General features: G+C 39.0%; 1 protein-coding gene across 1 annotated transcript in view; it reads right to left on the bottom strand.

Annotated features, from left to right (window-relative positions):
- The window catches only part of rbms3 (RNA binding motif, single stranded interacting protein), a 296,186-nt gene that overhangs the window by 217,094 nt on the left and 56,045 nt on the right, over positions 1 to 23,047 (bottom strand). The window contains exon 2 of the mRNA XM_062992124.1: positions 15,836 to 15,993. Coding sequence (XP_062848194.1) covers positions 15,836 to 15,993 — 158 coding nt within the window. The remainder of the gene's footprint in view (positions 1 to 15,835; positions 15,994 to 23,047) is intronic.

A 23,047-nucleotide genomic window follows, 5' to 3' on the forward strand; every position in this document is an offset into this window, starting at 1 on the left:
GTTAGCTTAAGTGAAGATTAGATGCCTTCCATGTGTGAAATATGGCATGTGTATTCGTATTTACATTACATTTAGAGGAACATGACACCCTTGAGCCCAACATGTTATGACAGACCTGGCTTGGAACGATTCCCAGGTGATTTTGTATATCACCAGGACCAAATTGTGTTTTGTGTACCAGGCTCTCGAGCATCGTGTGAAGTGCTAATGACAGCTCTCAAAGGGCCCTCACACGCTCTGATCTGTGTGTTTATGTCTCAGCAGAACACCAGCAGCTACACACGCCGGGCTGTTTGATGTCTCGTGCCGTGAGATGTGAACCCACATCTTTCCACGTCTTTCAACTCACATCCAGGTGTGTGTGGGGAATCTCTTAAATGGTTACCAGCGCAGCTGTCTTTTCCATTACAGCGTTCATAATTTGAGTGAACAAATGAGTGTCTCGTTTTTGTTGTTGATGACTTGGAAGTGGTGTCTGACTGCAGGCTTTGAGCGTCAGAGTTGAGCGACTATGCATTGATAAGCGTATAGGGTAATAATGCACTGCACAGACTTATACATTGTTTGGTACTTTTTAAATAAAGTGTCTTTGTGAGAGCAGTTTCAGTTGAAGTGCTCTTTACTCCTACTCTAATTCTTTTGTTTGGACAAAATTGCAATTTGTTATAGATGACTTGTTTCTGTGGCACTAATAGTACTGGTTTGGGCAGGGTGTGCCCTGTATAGGCTTTACATCTGCTGTATTTAGCAAACACTTTCATCCAAAGTGACTTACAATTATGACTGAATACAGTTTAAGCAGTTTAGGGTTAACAGTCTTGCAACAGTGGCAACTTGGTTGAAGTGGGGCTTGAACTGGCAGCCTTCTGATTACTAGTCCAGTACCGCTGAGCTTGCACCACCCTAGAACGCTTTAGTATGCTATCACTTTATTTCCTGTTTCATAAGCATATGCAGTTACTTGAAAATGTATCCAAAGTGACTTAGAGTAGTGTGACAGTATACAGTCTGAGCAATTAAGGGTTAAGGGCCTTGCTCAAGGGCCCAACAGCAGCAACCTATGACAAATAGAAACACTTCCACCTGGAGCAAATTAATGCTCAATAAGCTGCAGGTGGGAATTACACGTCAGTCATTTAATTTGGCAAGGCAGAAGGACATGATTCTGTAACCAAGATCCCCCAGCCAATCTCCATGCTAGGCCCAACAGCAGCAACCTGGCAGTGGTGGGGCTTGAATCAGTGACCTTTTGATTATTAGTCCAGTACCTTAACCGCTAGGCTACAGCTGCCCTCTCATTTACCCCTGGGCTGCAGTCACTGCAAAAACTGTGTGAACTATGTGACTGGGAGATTTATTAATTCATTCATTGTCTGTTTTACCACTGCTTTATCCTATTCATGGTTGCGGTGGGTTTGATTTGCTGGGCAAAAGGCAGGAAACACCCTGAACAGGTTGCCAGTCCATCACAGGGCACACATACACACACACAAATACACACATTTATACATAGGGGAACTTTTTGTATCTCAAATTAACCTCACTATGTGTCTTTGGACACTGGGAGAACAAGCAAACTCCACACAGAAAGCACCTGGACTGCTCCATCTGGGAATTAAACCCAGGACCTTTTGGCTGTGAGGCGACTTGGAGATTGGTAAAGGAAATGTGAAAATTGTATAAAAAAGTGTTTTTATAAATGATATACAAAGTAGCAGATAATGTGGCACCACGCAGTCCTGAGGATCTGGGTTCAATTCTCACCATAAATCAATCTTTGGACAGATGATTTTAAAGATACATATGCTGCCATCAATGTGACGTCTTTTTCTGGGAATTCCATAATTATTAAAGCAATTCTCCAATTCCAGGCCTCATTCTGTACTCACTACACCAGCTTGGCTTCCTAGACATAGAATGTGTGTACTTGACTGGCCTGCCTGCAGTCCAGATCTGTCTCCTATTAAAAATGTATGGTGCATCATGAAGAGAAAAATCAGAAGACTGCGACCACTGACTGTTAAGCAGGGTCTCACATCAAGCAAGAACTGACAAAAATTCCACTTGCAAAACTGCAACAGTTAGTGTGCTCAGTTCCTAAACTATTAACAGTCTCATCAAAAGGAAAGGTGATTGAACACAGGGGTTAACCCGCCTCTCTCCACACTTTTTATTATGTTCATTATTGTCTACTTTTATTAGTTAAATTAGGATTCAACAGAATTAACAAATCACAGATTATTCTTTGCATTTTATAAAGCGTCCCAACTTTTCTGGAAATAGGGTTTGTAGTATACCAGCTAATAAATTTGCTGCTCTCAGTTGTGTATAATAAATAAATAGTTGTGTGGTTTCCTGTGATGGATAGGTGTCATGTCTGAAGTGTTTTCTTACACTGTACCCGGTGACTTTGGACACTGTAAAGGTGACCATGATGAGGTCCAAACTAAATGTAAATGTAATAGTTAATTTCCCTAAGGGGATCAATAAAGTCTTATCTTATCTTATCTTATATCTTATCTTATCTTATCTTATCTTATCTTATCTTATCTTATCTTATCTTATCTTATCTTATCTTATCTTATCTTATCTTATCTTATCTTATCTTATCTTATCTTATCTTATCTTATCTTATCTTATCTTATCTTATCTTATCTTATCTTATCTTAAATGAATTTTTCAAGCCTTATGCGTAAATATGGACCCTGACCCTGTGTAATGTCAAACACTGTATGCAGTATTCTTGTACTTGCTCAGTTCTGTAGTGATAGTATTATTTAAGGTACCTACCCTCCAGTGCAGCATTGATATAGTCTATCATTTAGTCATTAAAATTTAATGAGCATGGCTTCATGAGGGAAAGGATTTCATGGGATTTTAAAATGATCAATGTGTCTGTCTGTTCTACACATGCTCGGAAGCCAGTAATCAGCACTAGTACTGAAAATAAAAATGTGGTATAAAGGTGTTTTAGGCTGAGAGTTTTTCCCCTTTGAGAATTTGTTCCTTGTCCCCCCATTAACTCAATCCCACAGATTTCCCCTTTTTTTGTTCTCCCTTGATGTTGCTTCCTAGGAGCTGACTCTCACATCTGTTCCAGGGCGGGTTAGAATGTCATTGAGTTGAAAATAACAGTGCAGTAGCCTCTTTGAATCAATTCCTGTGATCCCTCTAGGTGCCTTTGAACAGAGGCATCATTCAAAGCGTTCAGGAGTTTATAGCTGTACAGTGTGCATGAGTAAAAGTCAGACCTAAGTGAACAAAAATCTTAAGAACTATATTCCCAAAAGCAATCTATAGTCATAAACTTTTTGTATATCAAAGACAGCTTTGCTAACAGAGCTTGTTAGTTTAATTGTCATGTTTTAATCAACACTACAATGAGGCAGAAGGCACCTCGCCACTGAAGTGTCAGGTGTAGCCTCGTACCTGCAAGACTGAAAATGAACACATTCTGCAGGAGGCTTAACCAAGGTAGAACAATACTGTGGCTAAAAGCTAAAAACAAACAGTGTAAAGGGAAAATAAATGCAGTGTCTAAAATAACAAAAACAAACAGAAGTAAGAAACAAAAGACACAAAAACATCAGCAGCTTGAAAAAGCATCACCCAGCTGGTGCAGCCCGCACCCAGCGTGGGTCCAAACATGGTGTATCCCCTGAAAAAGAGCTGTCATGCCACCTTTTGGGTACCTTGCTCATCCAAGGCCATGACCACATGATGCAGCAACACCAGCTGACTTCCCAGGAAAAACAAATATGCTGGCATATAAATCGTTTAATCTGGCAAGGCAGAAAGACATGATTCTGTATCCAAGATCCCCCAGCCTATCTCCATGCTAGGTGGTTTTTGTTACATTACATTTTTTAAACACCATCTAAATAGCAAGCTACACACACACACACACACACACACACACACACACATACACACACAGGAACTAATGGAACCTCAGCAAAAGTTATTGACAAGTAAGCACATTTGTTAAAATATCAATTGCTTAGAACAAGCCAGGGACGGCAAATCATGTGCATCACCCCACCCCACCAGCTGGTGCAGCGGACCCAGCGTGGGTCCTAACGTGGGGCATCCACCGGAAAGTCATTATGCCACCTTTGGGGAACCTGGCTTATCCAGGGCAGTGTCCTCGTGATGGATGATAAGTGCCGCAACACCAGCTGACTTCCCAGAAAAAAAAAAAAAAAAAAAAAAAAAAAAAAAAAAATATATATATATATATATATATATATATATATATATATATGCTGACATTAGGTGCCAACAGAAAACTGGACCAGATTTAGCCCGGCATCACGGTTTAAAGAGAAAAGCAGGTTTCCCAACAGAAGAGCTGGCAAATCTGAGATAGAGAAACAATGACAAATAGAAATACTTCCACCTGGAGCGAATTAATGCTCAATAAGCTGCAAATGACTGTCTGTTAAGGGGAACGGACATATCAGTCATTTAATCTGGCAAGGCAGAACGACATGGTTCTGTAACCAAGATCCCCCAGCCTATCTCCATGATAGGTGGTTTTTGCTACATTACATTTTTTGAACACCATCTATACAGCAAGCTGCTACAACACACACACACACACACACACACACACACAAATTATGTAGTGATACCTGTAAAATACCAATTTCTTATTTTAGTTTTATTCTAAATTAAAATACAGTGAAGTCAAATTGAATGTCTTTTTTTTATTAATCAATTTAATTGCAAACTAATGGAACATCAGCAAAAGTCAATGAATGTGGCAAGGCAAAAGGGCATGATTCTGTAACAAAGCCCTCTGCCAATCTCCATGCTAGGTAGTTTTTGTTACACTATACTTTTTGAACACCATCTATATAGCAAGCTACAACACACACAAACACACACACACAGACATACCAATTTCTTAATTCTTTTAGATTTATTTTTAATTTAAGACACATTAAGTCACATTGAATGTCTTTTTATTTATGAATCAATTTAATAGCAAAACTAATAAAACATGGGGCGGCACGATGGCTCTGTGGGTAGCACTGTCGCCTCACAGCAAGAAGGTCCTGGGTTTGATCCCCAGGCGGGGCGGTCCGGGTCCTTTCTGTGTGGAGTTAGCATGTTCTCCCAGTGTCTGTGTGGGTTTCCACCGGGAGCTCCGGTTTCCTCCCACAGTCCAAAGACATGCAGTCGGGTTAATTGGAGACACATAGGTGAATGTGTGTGTGTGTGTCTGCCCTGCGATAGACTGGCGCCACGTCCAGGGTGTTATTGTGTGCCTTGCGCCCACTGAAAAGCTGGGATAGGCTCCAGCATGTGTGACCCTAATTGGATAAGCGGTTAAGAAAGTAAGTGAGTGAACTAATGGAACATCAGCAAAAGTTATTGACAAGTTAGCACATTTGTTAAAATTCCTTATGACAACAGTCAGTTTTCCTTTAGTCTTTCCATTAAAGCACATGCTCAGACTACTTTCAGCAGGTGGATTTGTTCTAATTATCAGATGCTTGTTTAAGTGAATACATTTGCAGTGATTGTTCATCTATTATAAATGTATTTTTTTGAAGACTTAACTTTTCACTCAAATTGTTATGCTGATTACGTAATTTGTTATGTAAAACGTATTAAATTAAAAGCAAAATAAAAGCATTTTCCCTTGTGGTTTCACACTGCCCTCTCTCCCTGTACTGTTTTAAAGTGTATAATTAAAGCTGACAGACAATTAAAAATTTACAATGGTTTATATAACTCAAGCAAACGTGCTCTATCTGCTTCCCAGATCAGTGATGTTTCCCAGTGCCACATACACAAAACAGTAACAAGGTGAAAGCTAGAAATAAGACATGGACAGTATAGTGGAAACCCTGACCTGTCACCAGTCTTGTTACTGGCAGTTAAAATAATGCACATGCTAAAGGCTCTGAATGAATCAAGCCCCGTGTTTCTGAAGTCTGTGTGTGATTCCCCCCGAGACACCAGATCTTTGTTCACAGCATGGCAGCACAACACATGAGGGATGGTTGTTCAGTCACTCAGTTAGTCAATCAGGCAGAGAAAGAGAAAGAGAGAGAGAGAGAATCTGATGCCAGTCAATGTGTGGATGTTGGCTCTTGTCCCTTTTCAGCTTGAGGATAAATACTGAGTGTAGAAACGATGAAGAGCCAATAATGTAACAGCAACATTACACTTATACTGGCTAGGGAGGTTTTTTTTTAAATAAGGGGGTGGAATTCATTGTGAACTACAAGGACAAAAACAATCACACCTCCAAACTAACACGCAAATACAGCCAAATAAACACACTCACACAGAAAACTGTTGTAACATTAATTAAATTAGAATTAAATGCCATAAATGTCATGGTGAATGCCAATAGCTGTCAGTACAGCATACTGTCTGTGTATTAATAGAATAAGTTACATTTACCACCAGTTAACACTGGCTTTAAATCTTGATGTCATTATTATGCAAAATGGTTACGTGTTGTATAAAATGTTATTATCAGTCATCTTTAGTCAAGATGCTAACCTGGCTGCGATTCTAGACTGCATTGTACTCTGTTTGACCCTTAGCTTCAGAGTTATAAGTATTCTTGACAAAGATAAACAAATTATTTACAAAAGGGATTTTGTGCACATTATATTATCATATCAATAAAACCATAACAAAAATAATACCATATAGGAGCACTTTGTAGTTCTACAATTACTGACTGTTGTCCATCTGTTTCTCTACATACCTTTTCATGTCCACTCACTGTCTTCTCTATTAGACACACCAACACCTAGTTGGTCATCTTTGAGATCTTCATCAGTGGTCACAGGACGCTGCCCATGGGGCTCTGTTGGCTGGACATTTTTGGTTGGTGGACTATTCTCAGTCCAGCAGTGACAGTGAGGTGTTTAAAAACTCCAGCAGCGCTGCTGTGTCTTATCCACTCATAACAGCACAACACACACTAACACACCACCACCATGTCAGTGTCACTGCAGTGCTGAGAATGATCCACCACCCAAATAATACCTGCTCTGTGGTGCTCCTGGGAGAGTCCTGACCATTGAAGAACAGCATGAAAGGGGGCTAACAAAGCATGCAAAGAAACAGATGGACTACAGTCAGTAATTGTAGAACTACAAAGTGCTTCTATATGGTAAGTGGAGCTGATAAAGTGGACAGTGAGTCTAGAAACAAGGAGGTGGTCATAATGTTATGGTTGATCAGTGTATGTATGTTTTGAACAGATTAGTTTGAAATGTCAGCTCTGGTGTGCTAGTGTGTTTTACCACTGTGCCAGCTGAGCGCCTAGTTAACACACTTATAACTATCTTACTTTTTTTGTCTCGTTTGAATCTTCTTTAATCTTCTGTATGCTGATGAAAGACCGAGGAAATTCTGGATCTATCACTTCATATTTATACCCCAGTGAAACAAGAAGTCATGGATAACTGCTTGAAAGTTCTTAAATATTTACATTTACGGCATTTGGCAGACGCTTTTATCTAAAGCGACTTACAGTACTGTGACAGTATACAGTCTGAGCAATTGAGGGTTAAGAGCCTTGCTCAAGGGCCCAACAGCAGCAACCTGGCAGTGGTAGGGCTTGAACCGGTGACCTTTGGATTACTTAACCGCTAGGCTACAACTGCCCTAACACTAACTAAATACTCAGTTAAATATAAATGATACAACAATAATGTAAATATGCTTAAATTGTTTTTGGTTTATACAAATCTTTACTTTCCTATTTTCAGTGTGAGATAAAGCTACTTAATTAAGAATGCATTTTTTTTTACCTTTGTTACAAAGGTTGCCAGAGAATCTGGGTTTTAGTGTATAAATTGTGTTAAACTATTGATGTCATTGTTGGTGAATGACTGAGGAGCTTTTAGACAAATAAATATAAAAAACAGACTCAAATTAAAGAAATAACTGAAAATATATATTAAGTTATTTATTCATTCACTGCCTGTTTTACCACCCCTTTATTCTGGTCAGGGTGGCGGTGAGTGTGATTCATTCACACCAAAGACAGGTCACCAGTCTATCACATGGCACACTTAGGGTAATTCTTAGTAGCTCTAATTAGCCTGACTATCTTTATATTTCTGGGAGGGAACAAGAGCTCCCAGAGAAAACCCACACAGACACAGGGAGAACATGCAAACTCTTGACATACAGGACTCAACCAAAGGTCAAATTAAACCCAGGCCCATTTTGAAGTAAGGCAACAGCATTACCCACTATACCACCCTGAAAGACACATGTGAGACACTAGGGCTCATGGGAATTTTTTTCTTTAAAAATATAATTTTAGAATCATGACAGTCTACATACAATGTTACCAAAACTGTATGTGAAGTTTCAGAGTAGCCGCAGATCTGCCATGAAACCACAAAGCACTGCATTAAGCTAGTTTAGAACATTTATTTTAATAAGATTTTTGAAGTAGTAAGACTTTCTGCAAAGGAATGTTTAAATTAATGGCATCAAGTCCCAGAAAGAACAATTTTTGGCTTATCTCTAAGCAAATACAAAAGAAAGAGAGCTTGCATAATGCATAATGAGGGAACAAAAACGTAATGAGAAGCACATGTTAACCCAAGCCTGGGCATGGCATGATTTCAGGGTTGTTTATCTTAGTAACTCAATGCTGCCAAAAACCTGACCTCTGTATCTTTAGCTGCCTGCGGCATTAATTAAAATTCTGGTGCCTCTGCGTATGTAGGGCCCCTCCCCTACAAACAGTGTTATAGAGTGCAGAGTTATAAACGTATAGTGATGTTTAGGATGATCACAGATACAGAGCTTTGTGTTTCATACTGGTGTGTTAATATAGTATAGCTGTGTTATGACTACGTTCTATCACTCATTACATCACAACACAGATTTCAACATGATAAAGCTAATCATTTTATAACACACACATTGATCAGTACTGTTATGTTGACGTTGTATAGCTTCATCAAGGCACCTGTTAATGGGTGGGATATATTAGGCAGCAAGTGAACATTTTATCCTTAAAGTTGAAGCAGGAAAAATGGGAAAGTGTAAGGATTTGAGCAAGTCTGACAAGGGCCAAATTGTGATGGCTAGACAACTGGGTCAGAGCACCTCCAAAACTGCAGCTCTTGTGGGGTGTTCCCTGTCTGCAGTGGTCAGTATCTATCAAGAGTGGTCCAAGGAAGGAACAGTGGTAAACCGGTGACAGGGTCATGGGCGGCCAAGGCTCATTGGTGGTTCTGATAGAAATGTGTCAGAATACACAGTGCATTGCAGTTTGTTGCGTATAGGCTGCATAGCCGCAGACCAGTCAGGGTGCCCATGCTGACCCCTGTTCACCGCCGATAGCCCCAACAATAAGCATAGGAGCATCAGAACTGGACCATGGAGCAATGGAAGAAGGTGGCCTGGTCTGATAAATCACGTTTTCTTTTACATCACGTGGATGGCCAGGTGTGTGTGCATTGCTTACCTGGGGAAAACATGGCACCAGGATGGACTATGGGAAGAAGGCAAGCTTGCGGAGGCAGTGTGATGCTTTGGGCAATGTTCTGCTGGGAAACCTTGGGTCCTGCCATCCATGTGGATGTTACTTTGACAAGTACCACCTACCTAAGCATTGTTGCAAACCATGTACACCCTTTCATGGAAATGGTATTCCCTGATGGCTGAGGCCTCTTTCAGTGGGATAATGCTCCCTGCCACAAAGCAAAAATAGTTCAGGAATGGTTTGAGGAGCACAACAACGAGTTTGAGGTGTTGGCTTGGCCTCCAAATTCCCCAGATCTCAATCCAATCGAGCATCTGTGGGATGTGCTGGACAAGCAAGTCCTATCCATGGTAACCCTACCTTGCAACTTACAAGAGGATCTGCTGCTAGTTATTTATTTAGTTATTGAGTCCATATACTTTTGGCCATGCAGTAATTTGCACAACTGAAATCAAACATTTAGAAATACTTGTAAGTAACATGTAAGTCATGACAGCCTTGAGATTAAAATAATTTCTGCAATCATATGTGCCAAAAATGTGTGGACATGCCTTTTAATTACTGAGTTAAAGTGTTTGGTGTATACAATCAGTTATATAAATTAAATTAGATTTATTTTATTATATTACATAAATTAAATTTGAGTGTTAAGTTATAGATATAATTTACAGCTTCATAATACGTCCCAATTTGCTGCTTTAGCTGTTTACTTATACAGCTTTATTAAATATCATTTATCCTTTAGCACAATCAAGGCTTCTCCTGGGATTGCTACCCTGCTGTAGTGGAGAAGCTTGATACCATCTAGAGCTGCGCTTGTGGTTGGGTTTTTCTTGAAGGTAAGGTCAAAGAGGAGGTTCCAGACAAAGAGCAGTCACGAACCCACCCATTGGGAACCCAATAGAACTGTGGGTTGCAGCTCAGTTGTTAAAAACTGGTGTGAGGTGGTGTTGAGTTGGCTGCAGGGCTGAGAGATTGGAATGTTCAGTCAGTTTATATGATCCCACAGAGCGTAAATGAGTGGTCCAAGATACACTATATTGCCAAAAGTATTCACTCACCCATCCAAATCATTGAATTCAGGTGTTTCAATCACTTCCATAGCCACAGGTGTAAAAACAAATGACAAGCACCTAGGCATGCAGACTGCTTCTACAAACACCTTTGGGATGAATTAGAGCAGAGACTGCGAGCCAAGCCTTCTCGTCCAACATCAGTGTCTGACTTCTGGATAAATTGTCAACAATTTTCATAAACACACTCCTAAACCTTGTGGAAATCCTTCCCAGAAGAGTTGATGCTGTTATAGCTGCAACGGGTGCGCAGACATCATATTAAACCCTATGGATTGAGAATGGGATGTCACTCAAGTTCATATGCGTGTGAAGGCAGACAAGCGAATACTTTGGCAATATAGTGTACATGCCATACTGGTTTGGACGTCCCCAAGATAAAAAAAGGTCTGCAGTGCCCACGAGGAGGGCGAGAGACAGGGTGGACATCAAGAAGTGTAATACTGGCTCATGAAAGTTTGCAAGAAAGAGACACAGTAAAGCACAAGAGAGAAAAGATGCTGAGACACGCAAGCGAAGCATCAGACTTCATGTCAAGATAAGACTGTCTCAATTCACTTGACAAGTTATCAAAACTTGGCAGTGAATCGAAGAGACTGAATATCAGCATTTAAACTTTGTGTAACACTTTGTGTCTGTAGGAATTTGTGCCATTTCAGTCTAAAGAGCATTTGTAAAATCTAGCAGTGATGTTTAATGATCAGCACCGGTCTACAATCCATATTCAGATTCATCCACAATGCTACAAGCAATGCTGTTCTGGAGGCCACAGTAATGGCATTTTACTTCATGGCATGGCCTAATTTCTTGTAGGTTAGTATTAATAAAAAAAGTACACAGTGCTAGTTTGATTGCGCCTTTTAAAAATTACATGGAAAATAGGTTTGATATGATAGAGTTTAATGTCGTTGTAGTTATACAACACAACTTTTTGTAGTTGGTAGCTCTCAGTGAGACCAGCAGCAAAAATATAACAAAATATACACCGACTAGGCATAACATTATGACCACAGACAGGTGAAGTGAATAACACTGATTATCTCTTCATCACGGCACCTGTTAGTGGGTGGGATATATTAGGCAGCAAGTGAACATTTTATCCTTTAAGTTGATGTGTTAGAAGCTGGAAAAATGGGCAAGTTTGACAAGGGCCAAATTGTGATGGCTAGACAACTGGGTCAGAGCATCTCCAAAACTGCAGCTCTTGTGGGGTGTTCCCGGTCTGCAGTGGTCAGTATCTATCCAAAGTGGTCCAAGGAAGGAACAGTGGTAAACCAGCGACAGGGTCATGGGCAGCCAAGACTCATTGATGCATGTGGGGAGCAAAGACTGGCCCGTGTGGTCTGATCCAACAGACAGGCTACTGTAGCTCAAATTGCTGAAAAAATTAATGCTGGTTCTGATAGAAAGATGTCAGAATACACAGTGCATCTCAATTGCAGGGCTGTTTTGGCAGCAAAGGGGGACCAACACAATATTAGAAAGGTGGTCATAATGTTATGCCTGAATGGTGTATAACTAGGTACAACATGAAGAATAATTAATAAGACAAAATTAAAGAACAAAACAGGTTCATGCTAAGGTTGATAAGAAAGCACAACTTTTAGGTTATGTTGAGAGAAAACTTGTCGGAATGGTCTGATGTAATCCAAAAAACCACCAAAACTAGTTTGCAATGAATTAGAAGCAGCAACATGGGTGACACTGTCCACAGTCAAGCAAGCTTTACATCCCCATTGAGTGCTGTACAAGAAAGAAGCCCTTACTCCAGAAATTTAACAAACTAACCTAATGAAAAGCTACCAAAAGTCAATGAAAGTCACTGTGCCCTTAATGCAACCCAGTCTACTACCAATGTCCATCTATAGAGATCTAATCCAAAATAAAATGTCCACAGTATGTACTGTTGAACCTGACACCAAGTTCTTGAAGGATCTATAATATTGATTATGGCTTGAAATTTAAGCCTCTCAACCTATTTATGTTTCCAATAATAGTTTATTTACTATGCCAATTACCAGAAACCCCCATAAAATTTTTTTTTTTTTTTAATGTCAGGCTTTATGACAGCCCTGGGTGGTCACGTCTACTATTTCACCATCTCTACACCACTGCTAGAAAGCAGCTGCACCAAATTTTTACAACATAATAAGTAACGCCCTTAAACTAAAGTAGGTTCAGCTGCAATTCAGGTTCATAGTCTTTAGTCTTTAAAATATGTCTGTTGTGCCCATTGTTAAAAGGATACAGAGCTTATAAAATGCACAACAGTTCTATATTAGTTAAAACATGGGGGGAAAGAGAATATAAAAACTGCTGGACACTGAGGTTTCCTTTTCAGAATTTGGATCTATTGTTGCCTTTGCGCTCGACTCTCTGCCAGGAGAATTGCAAAAGAAGATCTCCAAAATGTCATTCTGACAACAGCACTTCACACAGCTGTCAACAGCACCAAGAATCAGTCACTGGTAAACACAGGGGGTCACTGAAGTGTGTGTCTGTGTAAGTGTGTGTGTATTTGGGGCTGGGCTATAATTGTGTGTTTCCTAAAGCCCAGTTTAGAGCTTTATAACAGGGCATAGTGAGGCCAGCTCACTGTCCAATGATCACTGTGGGCTTATGAGAGTAAGAAAAGTGTCATTTTGGTTGGTTTTTTTGCTGAGCCATGAATAAAGAGAACCCCGAGGCGAATGCCTTTGACCTTTCCAAAATGTTACTGCCCGTTTGGCATGCCCGCCGCACCTAATGAAACTTTTATTGCTATGAATATTTTATTCCAATCCCACTCCAGGCCTGAGGCGAACCTGGACTAGAGCAGAGTAAGACCTTGGAGAGAGGAAGCGAATGACCAGGCAAGGAGCTCAGAACTGAAAGGAAAATGAGCTGGGCTCTGGCTAATATGGGCTAATATACATAAATTCACATTCACTATTGTTCTCTGGTTTCAGTGAATGAATATTTCAGGGATTACTGCAGTGCTAACTGGGCCAAAACTCCAAACACATTTAAGAATGATGGCTCCCACAGTACTGCCTGGAACACATGATATGTTCAAAATCAAATTCTTCGAATAATGGACCTTAGATAGTTACCGGAATTTGTCAATCATAAACGATCCCACGTTCATTTCAGTAAAAGCTTAGTTTTGGCCCCTGGCTCTTCATTCCCCTCACAGTAAAGTAAGAAATACTCGGGGTTATGCACTTTGGAGAATGTTTCTTGGCTTTACAATCTAGTTTCATGGACCAAGATATTCTTGGAATCTGGGACATCCATGTGCTTTTTGTTCCTTTTTTTACTAACAATGGAACAGATGATGTTGTGTTTAAGTTTATTTACTGTTTGCATCAAAACTGTATATGTGCATCCTGAACTAAGCCTATTATTATTATTATTATTATTATTATTATTATTATTATTATTATTATTATTATTATTGTTGTTGTTATTATTATTGTGTATTATTATTATTATTATTATTATTAGTATTATTGGTTCATTGTTGTTGTTTTGTATTATTATTATTATTGTTGGTTTGTTGTTGTTGTTTTGTATTATTATTATTATTGGTTCATTGTTGTTTTGTATTATTATTATTATTATTGTTATTATTATTATTATTGTTATTATTATTATTGTGTATTATTATTATTATAATTGGTTTGTTGTTGTTTTGTATTATTATTATTGTTATAATAATAATAATAATTATTATTATTATTATTGTTTTGTTGTTGTTTTGTATTATTATTATTATTATTATTGTGTTGTATTTTTATTATTATTATTCCCTCGTTGCAGTTTACCCTTTATGATCAACTAAACAGCTAGTGTGTTTAAAATCAATCATACTTTTTATATAACAGCATATCTGAAGAGCTACAGGCGGAGCTTCGATCTTGTTTTTGTACCTTTTTAGCTATTTAAGATGTTGTTATAGTGGCAATCTTAATAGCTTGGTATTGGAATATTGAATAAAATATATTATGCATAAAAATCAATATTGTACAGAATAATTCAGATTTTAATAAAGCTGTATTTTGTGGATAATTGTGGACTTTATGTAACCATGAATAACTTTAAAGATTATAGACAATTAATGAATGTCAAATATATACAGAAATCTATAAGAATTTAGGATTTTTAGTGATATTAACTTCTACACTTAATAAATAACATTTGTTTTACTTACATTACTTTACGATTGAAAGAAAGAAAGAAAAAATAGGGGAAATAAATGTTCAAGCAATATGGCAGTAAGGACTAGACACCAGTTAAACAAATTTAAATTCTTTATTGTCAATAGAGAAGGAATGAAACTATACTGTATACAGATCTGTTTTTTTCTTTGCTCTACAAATTTGGTTTACATATTTTTGGTCCTAAGGGGAAAGATGTGTGACACTAACCTAAATATCTTAATATAGGTATGATGAATAAACTCTAAATTATGTTTTGTAATCAGTTTTATTCTGACATATGCATGCAGTTTATGTAGAGTTTTGGCTATAAGTATGTAAACACTTTACCATGAGCTTGTTTGACATTTTGACAATTTATGGCCTTGACAAAAGGCCTCGGCATACTTCCTGCGAAACTAAGTTGGCGAGCATTGCACGAAGCCGAACGCGCCATCGCGAGCTTACAAGCTGGCATACTTTCAGCGGTTTCGTTTTGCCTGTCGCGTCTGCTCCACAGCTACAGGTGACGCTGTGACATTTATGATGTTAAGTTCTATGACTACCGGAAAACGATGATCACAGTTATGGCGACGTGCGAGGTTTTGGAAGCGTCTAAAAAAATGCTACAAGAAGAAGCAGAGGAAGAACAATCTAAGTGTCTTTATAATCCCTCAGCGAGGAATCATAAAGGTGACGATACCACCGTACTTGCCTCTGCGCGACGTCTGTTATTGTTCGCTTTCTTCGCAAAGCCGAAGCCAGGCGAACATCGTCTCTGCATGAAGTATGCTGAGGCCTTAAGTGGAAATTTGTGCCAACTTAAAACGTTCATGAGGTCAGGCATGGTATGCGATCAATCTTCAAATGAATCCCAATAGCATTAATTGGGGTTGGTGTCAGTGACTGCAGACCACTGGAGTTCCACTATAGGAAACCTTTCAAGTCATGTCTTTATGGACCTCACTTAATAATTAGGAGTTGTGTCAATATAGCACTGGAATAGATGTGCAAAACAAGTGCAGGATGATATATTGTGTAGGTCTATTCCAATGAATGAGAAGCCAAATACAGTCAGTAAGTGAAGGAAAATGACTTACGGTTGGCAGAGTTTAATGAGGTCCTGGTCAGTGGTGCCAGGAGGGAGGCCACGGATGTACAGGTTGGTTTTGCTGAGTTGCTCCACTGCACTCTGGCTGCTGCTGTTGGTGCTGGGGCTGGGTGGAGCCATTGGAGGTGGGGGAGGGGCATAGGACTGCTGAGAGAAAGAAATAGTAGGTGTTAAACATTGTGGACATTGACTGTTGTTTATGTTTATGTATAGCTTTACATCAGAATGGACAAAACAGTCTTTTTGAATTGTAAGTCCTGTTGAAAACATGGATGTATTTGAAGAACTGGAAAGTGTGTGTGGTTAGCATTAGCCTTTGCTTATTTTAGTGGGGTTTGCTTAACGACATATCATTGCTTGAACAGTATGACTTATAGGTTTTCCCATCTTTAGTTAAAAGACACATTGTTTTCACTTCCATACAGACTAGAGAACTAAAACATATCTAAAATGAATGGATATGGCTCTGGTCCATGGAGAAAAAGCAGTATAGTCAGTAATCCATAATCATATTCTCAAAAAAGGGAATGCAGCATGTAGTACTTAGCGGTTGGTAGCCTATTGGTTAGGGTACTTGATTAGTAATCAAAAGGTTGCTGGTTCCACTACCTACAAGTCACCACTGTTGGAGCCCTAAGCAGGACCCTTATTATCCCCTGGTAATAGTAGACCCTTAATATTAGATCCTGTAATATTATACATTTTATCAGCTTCACTTACCATATATAAGCACTTTGTAGCTCTACAATTACTGACTGTAGTCCATCTGTTTTTCTACATACTTTGTTACCCCCCTTTAATGCTGTTCTTCAATGGTAAGGACCCCCACAGGACCACTACAGAGTAGGTATTATTTGGGTGGTGGATCATTCTCAGCACTGCAGTGACAATGACATGGTGGTGGTGTGTTAGTGTGTGTTGTGCTGGTATGAGTGGATAAGACAAAGAAATGCTTATGGAGTTTTTAAACACCTCACTGTCACTGCTGGACTGAGAATAGTCCACCAACCAAAAATATATCCTGCCAACATTGGTCCATGGGCAGCGTCCTGTGACCAGTGATGAAGGTCTACTAGATGACCAACTTAAACAGCAGCAATAGATGAGCGACCGTCTCTGACTTTACATCTACAGGGTGGACCAACTAGTAGTTGTAGTAGAACTTTAAGTAGGAGGAGTGTCTAATAGAGTGGACAGTGAGTGGACACGGTATTTAAAAACTTCACTCATACCAGCATAACACACTCACACAAGATTGACAGCAGAACATTTATGTTTAATATGATTTACTTTAGGTCTGTGTCATAACCATGTAATAAATATGTCATAGCAGCTGTCACATGTGACCAGGACAGGGCAACTTCACGAAACTTAAATGAAGCATAAATGAAGGAATAAACTCTCTGACCACCTAAGCAGTGATGGACTAGGTTTATTGAACACATGGCTCAGCATTTCTCCGCAGCTGTTTACTACTAATTCAATGTGTTTCATGACCGCATAAAAACTGTAAACATTTTGGACTTTTTAAGACTTATTGGCTTACTAAAACACTAGCAGTAGTACTATAAGACAAAGACAGGTGAGAAATGAAAGGCAAACCAAAATAAAATAAGCTTAGTAAAGTGTTGGTCCAGCACAAGCTGCCAGACGGGCTTTGATTAATTGTCCTGATCCTTAGTTGGTGTTTTAATGATGGTGGTGCAGCTGGTAAAGAAAGTGCTGCACAGATCCTCTACTTTGATCACTGTCTGAGAGGGGTTTAGCATATTATGTGGGTACTTTGAGTACCTTTTAACTACTACAGTTATGCAGAAGGGGGCTTGGCTACTGTAAAGTGACTCTAAATGTAAGTCAATGAGAGTACGCTGCCTTGTCATGGATTGGTATCATGTCTAATAGGTGTGTTAAAAGGGGCATAGTTATCATTGAAAATACAACTTTGTAGAATGTTTAATTGTATAATGAGGTACACCTGAGGTACACCTGTATGAAAGCATCCGCTTGCACATATGTTTTCATTGTAGGTGTTTCCTCACTTATATATGGATACATTCAAGTTTCAAGTTTATTTGTCATTTGTACAAATGTTAGCAGCAGTTGTACATTGAAATGTGTGTTGGGAGGCTCGGGAACTCTACGAGTGTGCTATAATAAAGTACAAATAAGATAAAAGTACAAGTACAAATAAAAATACAAATAAGATAACAATATAATAAACATTTTTTCAAAAGTATATAATATATAAACAAGGAAGAAAAATATAGAAAAATATATGTAAAAACAATTGCAGTTAAAGTGCAAATTTGCATTGTAAACAAAGTGAAAATTGCAGTAAATGTAAACATTGACCCATAATACTGCAGGATAGATTGAAGTTCAGATTGCCACATCATGTTTTGAAGTAATGTGGTATTAATATTAATATTGCACATGCCCAAAGTGTGAGTGTTATGAAATGTGAGTGTTGATGAGTAACTGAAAAAGGGGTTAGTTATTATTATGCATTGTTTAGCATTCCGATGGCTTGTAGGAAAAATGCACACAGACATTAATAAGATATTAGTCAAGTCAAATGTATTTGATTGGCGCTTTTTACAATAGACATGTCTCAAAGCAACTTTACCATATGCATTTTCTTCCACTTTTCTCCTGATTTAGCATAGTCAATCTGTCTTCTGCTACTGGGGATCCCTGATTGCATTCGAGGAAGGTATATTTCCTGCTCACGCAGGGTGCTCTTTTTCACCCATGCTTCTGCACAGGTGCCTCTATCTGCTAATCAGGGTAACGCCGAGTTTTGAACCAAGATGTTCAGAATCTCGGCGCCACCTGGGTGCTAAAAAAACCCTATTGAGCAAGCCCAGGGCAACAGTGGCGAGTAAAAACTCGGTTAAAGTGCAAGGCACACAGTAACACCCTGGACGGGGCACCAGTCCATCGCAGGGCAGACAGATACACACACACACCCATTCACCTATAGGGCAATTCACTGTCTCCAATTAACCTGACTGCATGTCTTTGGACTGTGGGAGGAAACCGGAGCTCCTGGAGGAAACCCACGCAGACACGGGGAGAACATGCAAACTCCACACAGAAAAGACCCAGACCGCCCCGCCTGGGGATTGAACCCAGGACCTCCTTGCTGTGAGGCGACAGTGCTACCCACTGAGCCACCGTGCCGCCCTCCATTCCATATAATTTGTGATAAATGAACGCAACTAAAACATGCATTAGAGTGCTTATGATGCCCTATAAACAACCTAGAGTATCTGTGCATTTTATTACAAAACATGAATAGTTCCTTAAAGGTACAGATAGATGCAAACCTTCAACTAGCAGACTTACAAAGATGCAAACTTGTGTCTGAAAAAAAAAGATAAAATATTAAATAAGTGCAGAATTAAGAATTGTGTAGAAATTTTAAATTGTGCGGAAGTGTGGTAGGTTAGTTAGTTAGTTTGTTTGTTAGAATTTTAACGTCATGTTTAACACTTTTGGTTACATTCATGACAGGAATGGTAGTTACTCATTACACAAGATTAATCAGTTTACACAAGGTTATATTGAACATAGTCATGGACAATTTACCTGACTGCATGTCTTTGGACTGTGGGAGTAAACCGGAGTAAACCTACGCAGACACGGGAAGAACATGCAAACTCCACACAGAAAGGACCCAGGCTGCCCCCCCTGGGGATCAAACCCAGGACCTTCTTGCTTTGAGGCGACAGTGCTACCCACTTAGCCACTGTGCCCCCCAGGTAGGTTATTTTGCATCTATGGCAAGCAGAGTGTTGTTATTGTTTATTCAGCTTTATCAACAAGTGGTTGTGTTACCAATTGTGTACCTCCTTTTTGTGTTAATATTGCACTATTTTAAACCCAGGATGTCTGGAATTAAGCGTAAAATAGTGATGATTTAGCTTGTAATGTCAGGAAGAATCTATCTATAATGTCATTGCATGTACCTAAAACATAAATACATTTACTGTTGGCATGATTAGGAAGAATTAAGACAAAATAAAGGAACATGAGAAGAGTGCTGTGCCGATATTTAACATTATTTTCAAGAATTGTGGAAAACTGAAGAAGCTACTCAGTTTTTGGGTCCTAAACAGCAGCAATCTTTAATGTGAAAATGTTTAGGACATGCTCTCATTCAGAACCCACTCTCAGAACGGAACTGTTTCATATCTAGAGAACTTACTGTATACTATTATCTTGTAAAAACGAGTTAAGCAGAGTGAATGCTACATTTAAATGGACATCAGTCTTTTTGATAGACATATTTCCTGCAAGAGGCTTCATTCTAAGTGCTGGATGCTGTCTGTCTGGTGTGTATCTCCTGTCAAGTCTTAGTAAGCATGTGTGTGCGTGTGTGTGTGTGGTGTTCTTTTTGTTATAATCTTAGGCTGTCACTGCACCGTGCATTGGCAAGTCTGGGCTGATATTAATCTATTACCTGTAACTCCACACAGCCTGCAATTACCACAGCATAAGATAGACAGGACTATCACAAAAAGTACGTTCTGCAACAATGTTATCCCCATACCTCTTTCTCTTGGGGATACAGCAATAAACGATAAACGAGTTCTCACAAATATGACATCTTGGGTTGGCACGGTGGCTCGGTGGGTAGCACTGTCACCTCACAGCAAGAAGGTCCTGGATTCGGTTTTCAGGTGACTCAATCTGGGTCCTTTCTGTGTGAAGTTTGTGGGTTTCCTCCGGAAGCTCCGGATTCCCTCCCACTGTCCAAAGACATGGAATTGGAGATACAAAATTGCCTGTGATTGTGCTTGACATTGAACTTTTGAATGAATGTGTTACCTGTAACTACCTGTCCTGTCATGAATGTAAAAGATCACGTTAAAATCCTAATAAATAAAAAAGTATAAATAAACAGTTATATTCAGATATGATCTTAAATGTAAAAAGCTGGGATGTCCATATGTAAGAATGGCTTTAATGCACGTCCACGTATCAACCTTCCTCTACATGCAGCATAATATACATCAATAACATTATGAAAGTGGCACCTGGAATTTAAAACAGCCACATACATTAAAAAATGCTGAAAAGGCAAAAAAGTGCATTATCATACTGTAACCCTTTAGCTTTCAGATAAGATAAGATGAGATAAGATAAGACAGTCTTTTACTATGCTATGCTATTTGCTGGATAAAGTGAGGCTTTGCTAACAATAGTTTTATAATAGCTTCTAGTCATTTGTTAAAAATGATGGTATGACTGTGCTATCTGTATGATTTAAATTACTTTGTATATATCAGTTTATATATCTTTATATTTTTATATATGTGTACACATACATTTTTTATATATCTATACTCTTGAAACATTGTTGTAACATTGCAAATTTTCCTATGGGATTATAAAAGGCTATCCTATTCTATCCTATCCTAACCTAACCTAACCTATTCTAACCTAACCTATCCTATCTTAACCTAACCTAACCTATTCTATCCTATCCTATCATCCTATCCTAACCTATCCTATCCTAACCTAACCTATCCTGTCCTAACCTATCATCCTATCTTAACCTAACCTAACATATCCTATCTTAACCTAACCTATCCTATTTTAACTTAACCTATCCTATCTTAACCTAACCTATCTTAACCTATACTAACCTAAACTAACCTTATCTTACCTAATCTTATCTTATCAGGGGCGAGACAGTGGATCTGTCGCCTCACAACAAGAAGACCCTGTATTCTATTCCCAGGTGGGGCAGTCCAGGTCCTTTCTGTGTGGAGTTTGCATGTTCTCCTCATGTCTGCTTGGGTTTCTTCCAGGAGCTCCGGTTTCCTCACACAGTTCAAAGACTTGCAAGTGAGGTGAACTGAAGATACAAAATTGTCCATGACTGTGTTTGACATTAAAGACTTGAACTGATTAATCTTGTCATCTTGTGTAACGAGTAACTACCTGTCCTGTCATGAATGTATTGAAAGTGTGTAAAACATGGTGTTAAAATCCTAATAAGTAAATCAAAGAAGCTTTAAGGGGAAGAAGATTTTCATGTGATGATGTGAAAGCAGTGGTGCTTCAGTGGCTACATCTTTTGCTGATGGCACTAAATTGGTGTGACGCTGGGAAAAAATGCATCGGAGGGTGACTATGTAGAAAAGAAAACAATGTAAATTGTTTTTTGAAATTCTTAATAAATAGAGTTCAAAAAGTGAGGAAAGTTTTTGAAGAACCCTCATACCTTTTAATATATATTTATATTTCTGTTTTTTAATATATGTATGGACATTCTTATATCTCTATACTTTTGAAGCTGCTTTAACATTGCAATTTTTCCCCTGTGGGATAATAAAAGGTTATCTTATCTTATCTTTTATGAACAATTTAAATAAACAGAAAAAACTAGTGTTACAAACACCTCAAAGTACAGACACTTACATGACTAACATTCACAAATTTCCCCAAATTACCAAAAGTACATTTGCACACAAAATAAGCTACATTCACACCAGAAACAACAACATTACTTTTAGCACGGCCTCATTTTACCCGACAAATAGCGTCTGGCCTCTGCTCGGTGACGGTATGATGGAGAGAAGGAGCAGAAGAGAGCAAAAGAGCACCTGATCAAAGAACTCGTCTTGGAAACCTCTTTTCAGCCAATTTGTGCAGCTGTCACGGGCCAGACGATAGCACATCGGCATGTGTAATATGTCAGGAGGCGTGATGGGAAAGCCTTTGAAACGTCAGAAGTGCTCATTGCCCCCCCCCAGCACATGGGCAAGGATTAGTGACAGAAGAAAAGCATCAGTCTCCTATGATGTGTTGACAAGCGACTTTAATTCACACAAGCATAAGCCAATATATCATAAATGTGTGTGATTGGATGTGAACATGCTTATTTATTCATTCATTCATTTTTAAGCAAGTGCATCATTCCAATTAGGGTCATAGTGGGTTCAAAGCCAGCCTAGAAACATCAAACTCAAGTCAGGTTTACCATAAGGAAAGAGCAGTAATCCATCATACAGATATATTGGGGTAAGTTAGAATTGCCTCTCCACTGTCTGTCATTTTTACAAGGTGGAAGCAGACTAAAGTACTCAAAGGAAATGCATGCAGACACAGGAAGTTGATGTCATACCCTTCACATGCAGTGACAGGAGAAGAGGATTGAAGCCAGGCCCCCAGGACCCTGCAGCTGTGC

Source organism: Trichomycterus rosablanca, chromosome 3, assembly GCF_030014385.1.
Source record: "Trichomycterus rosablanca isolate fTriRos1 chromosome 3, fTriRos1.hap1, whole genome shotgun sequence".
In the NCBI taxonomy this organism is placed as follows: Eukaryota; Metazoa; Chordata; class Actinopteri; order Siluriformes; family Trichomycteridae; genus Trichomycterus; species Trichomycterus rosablanca.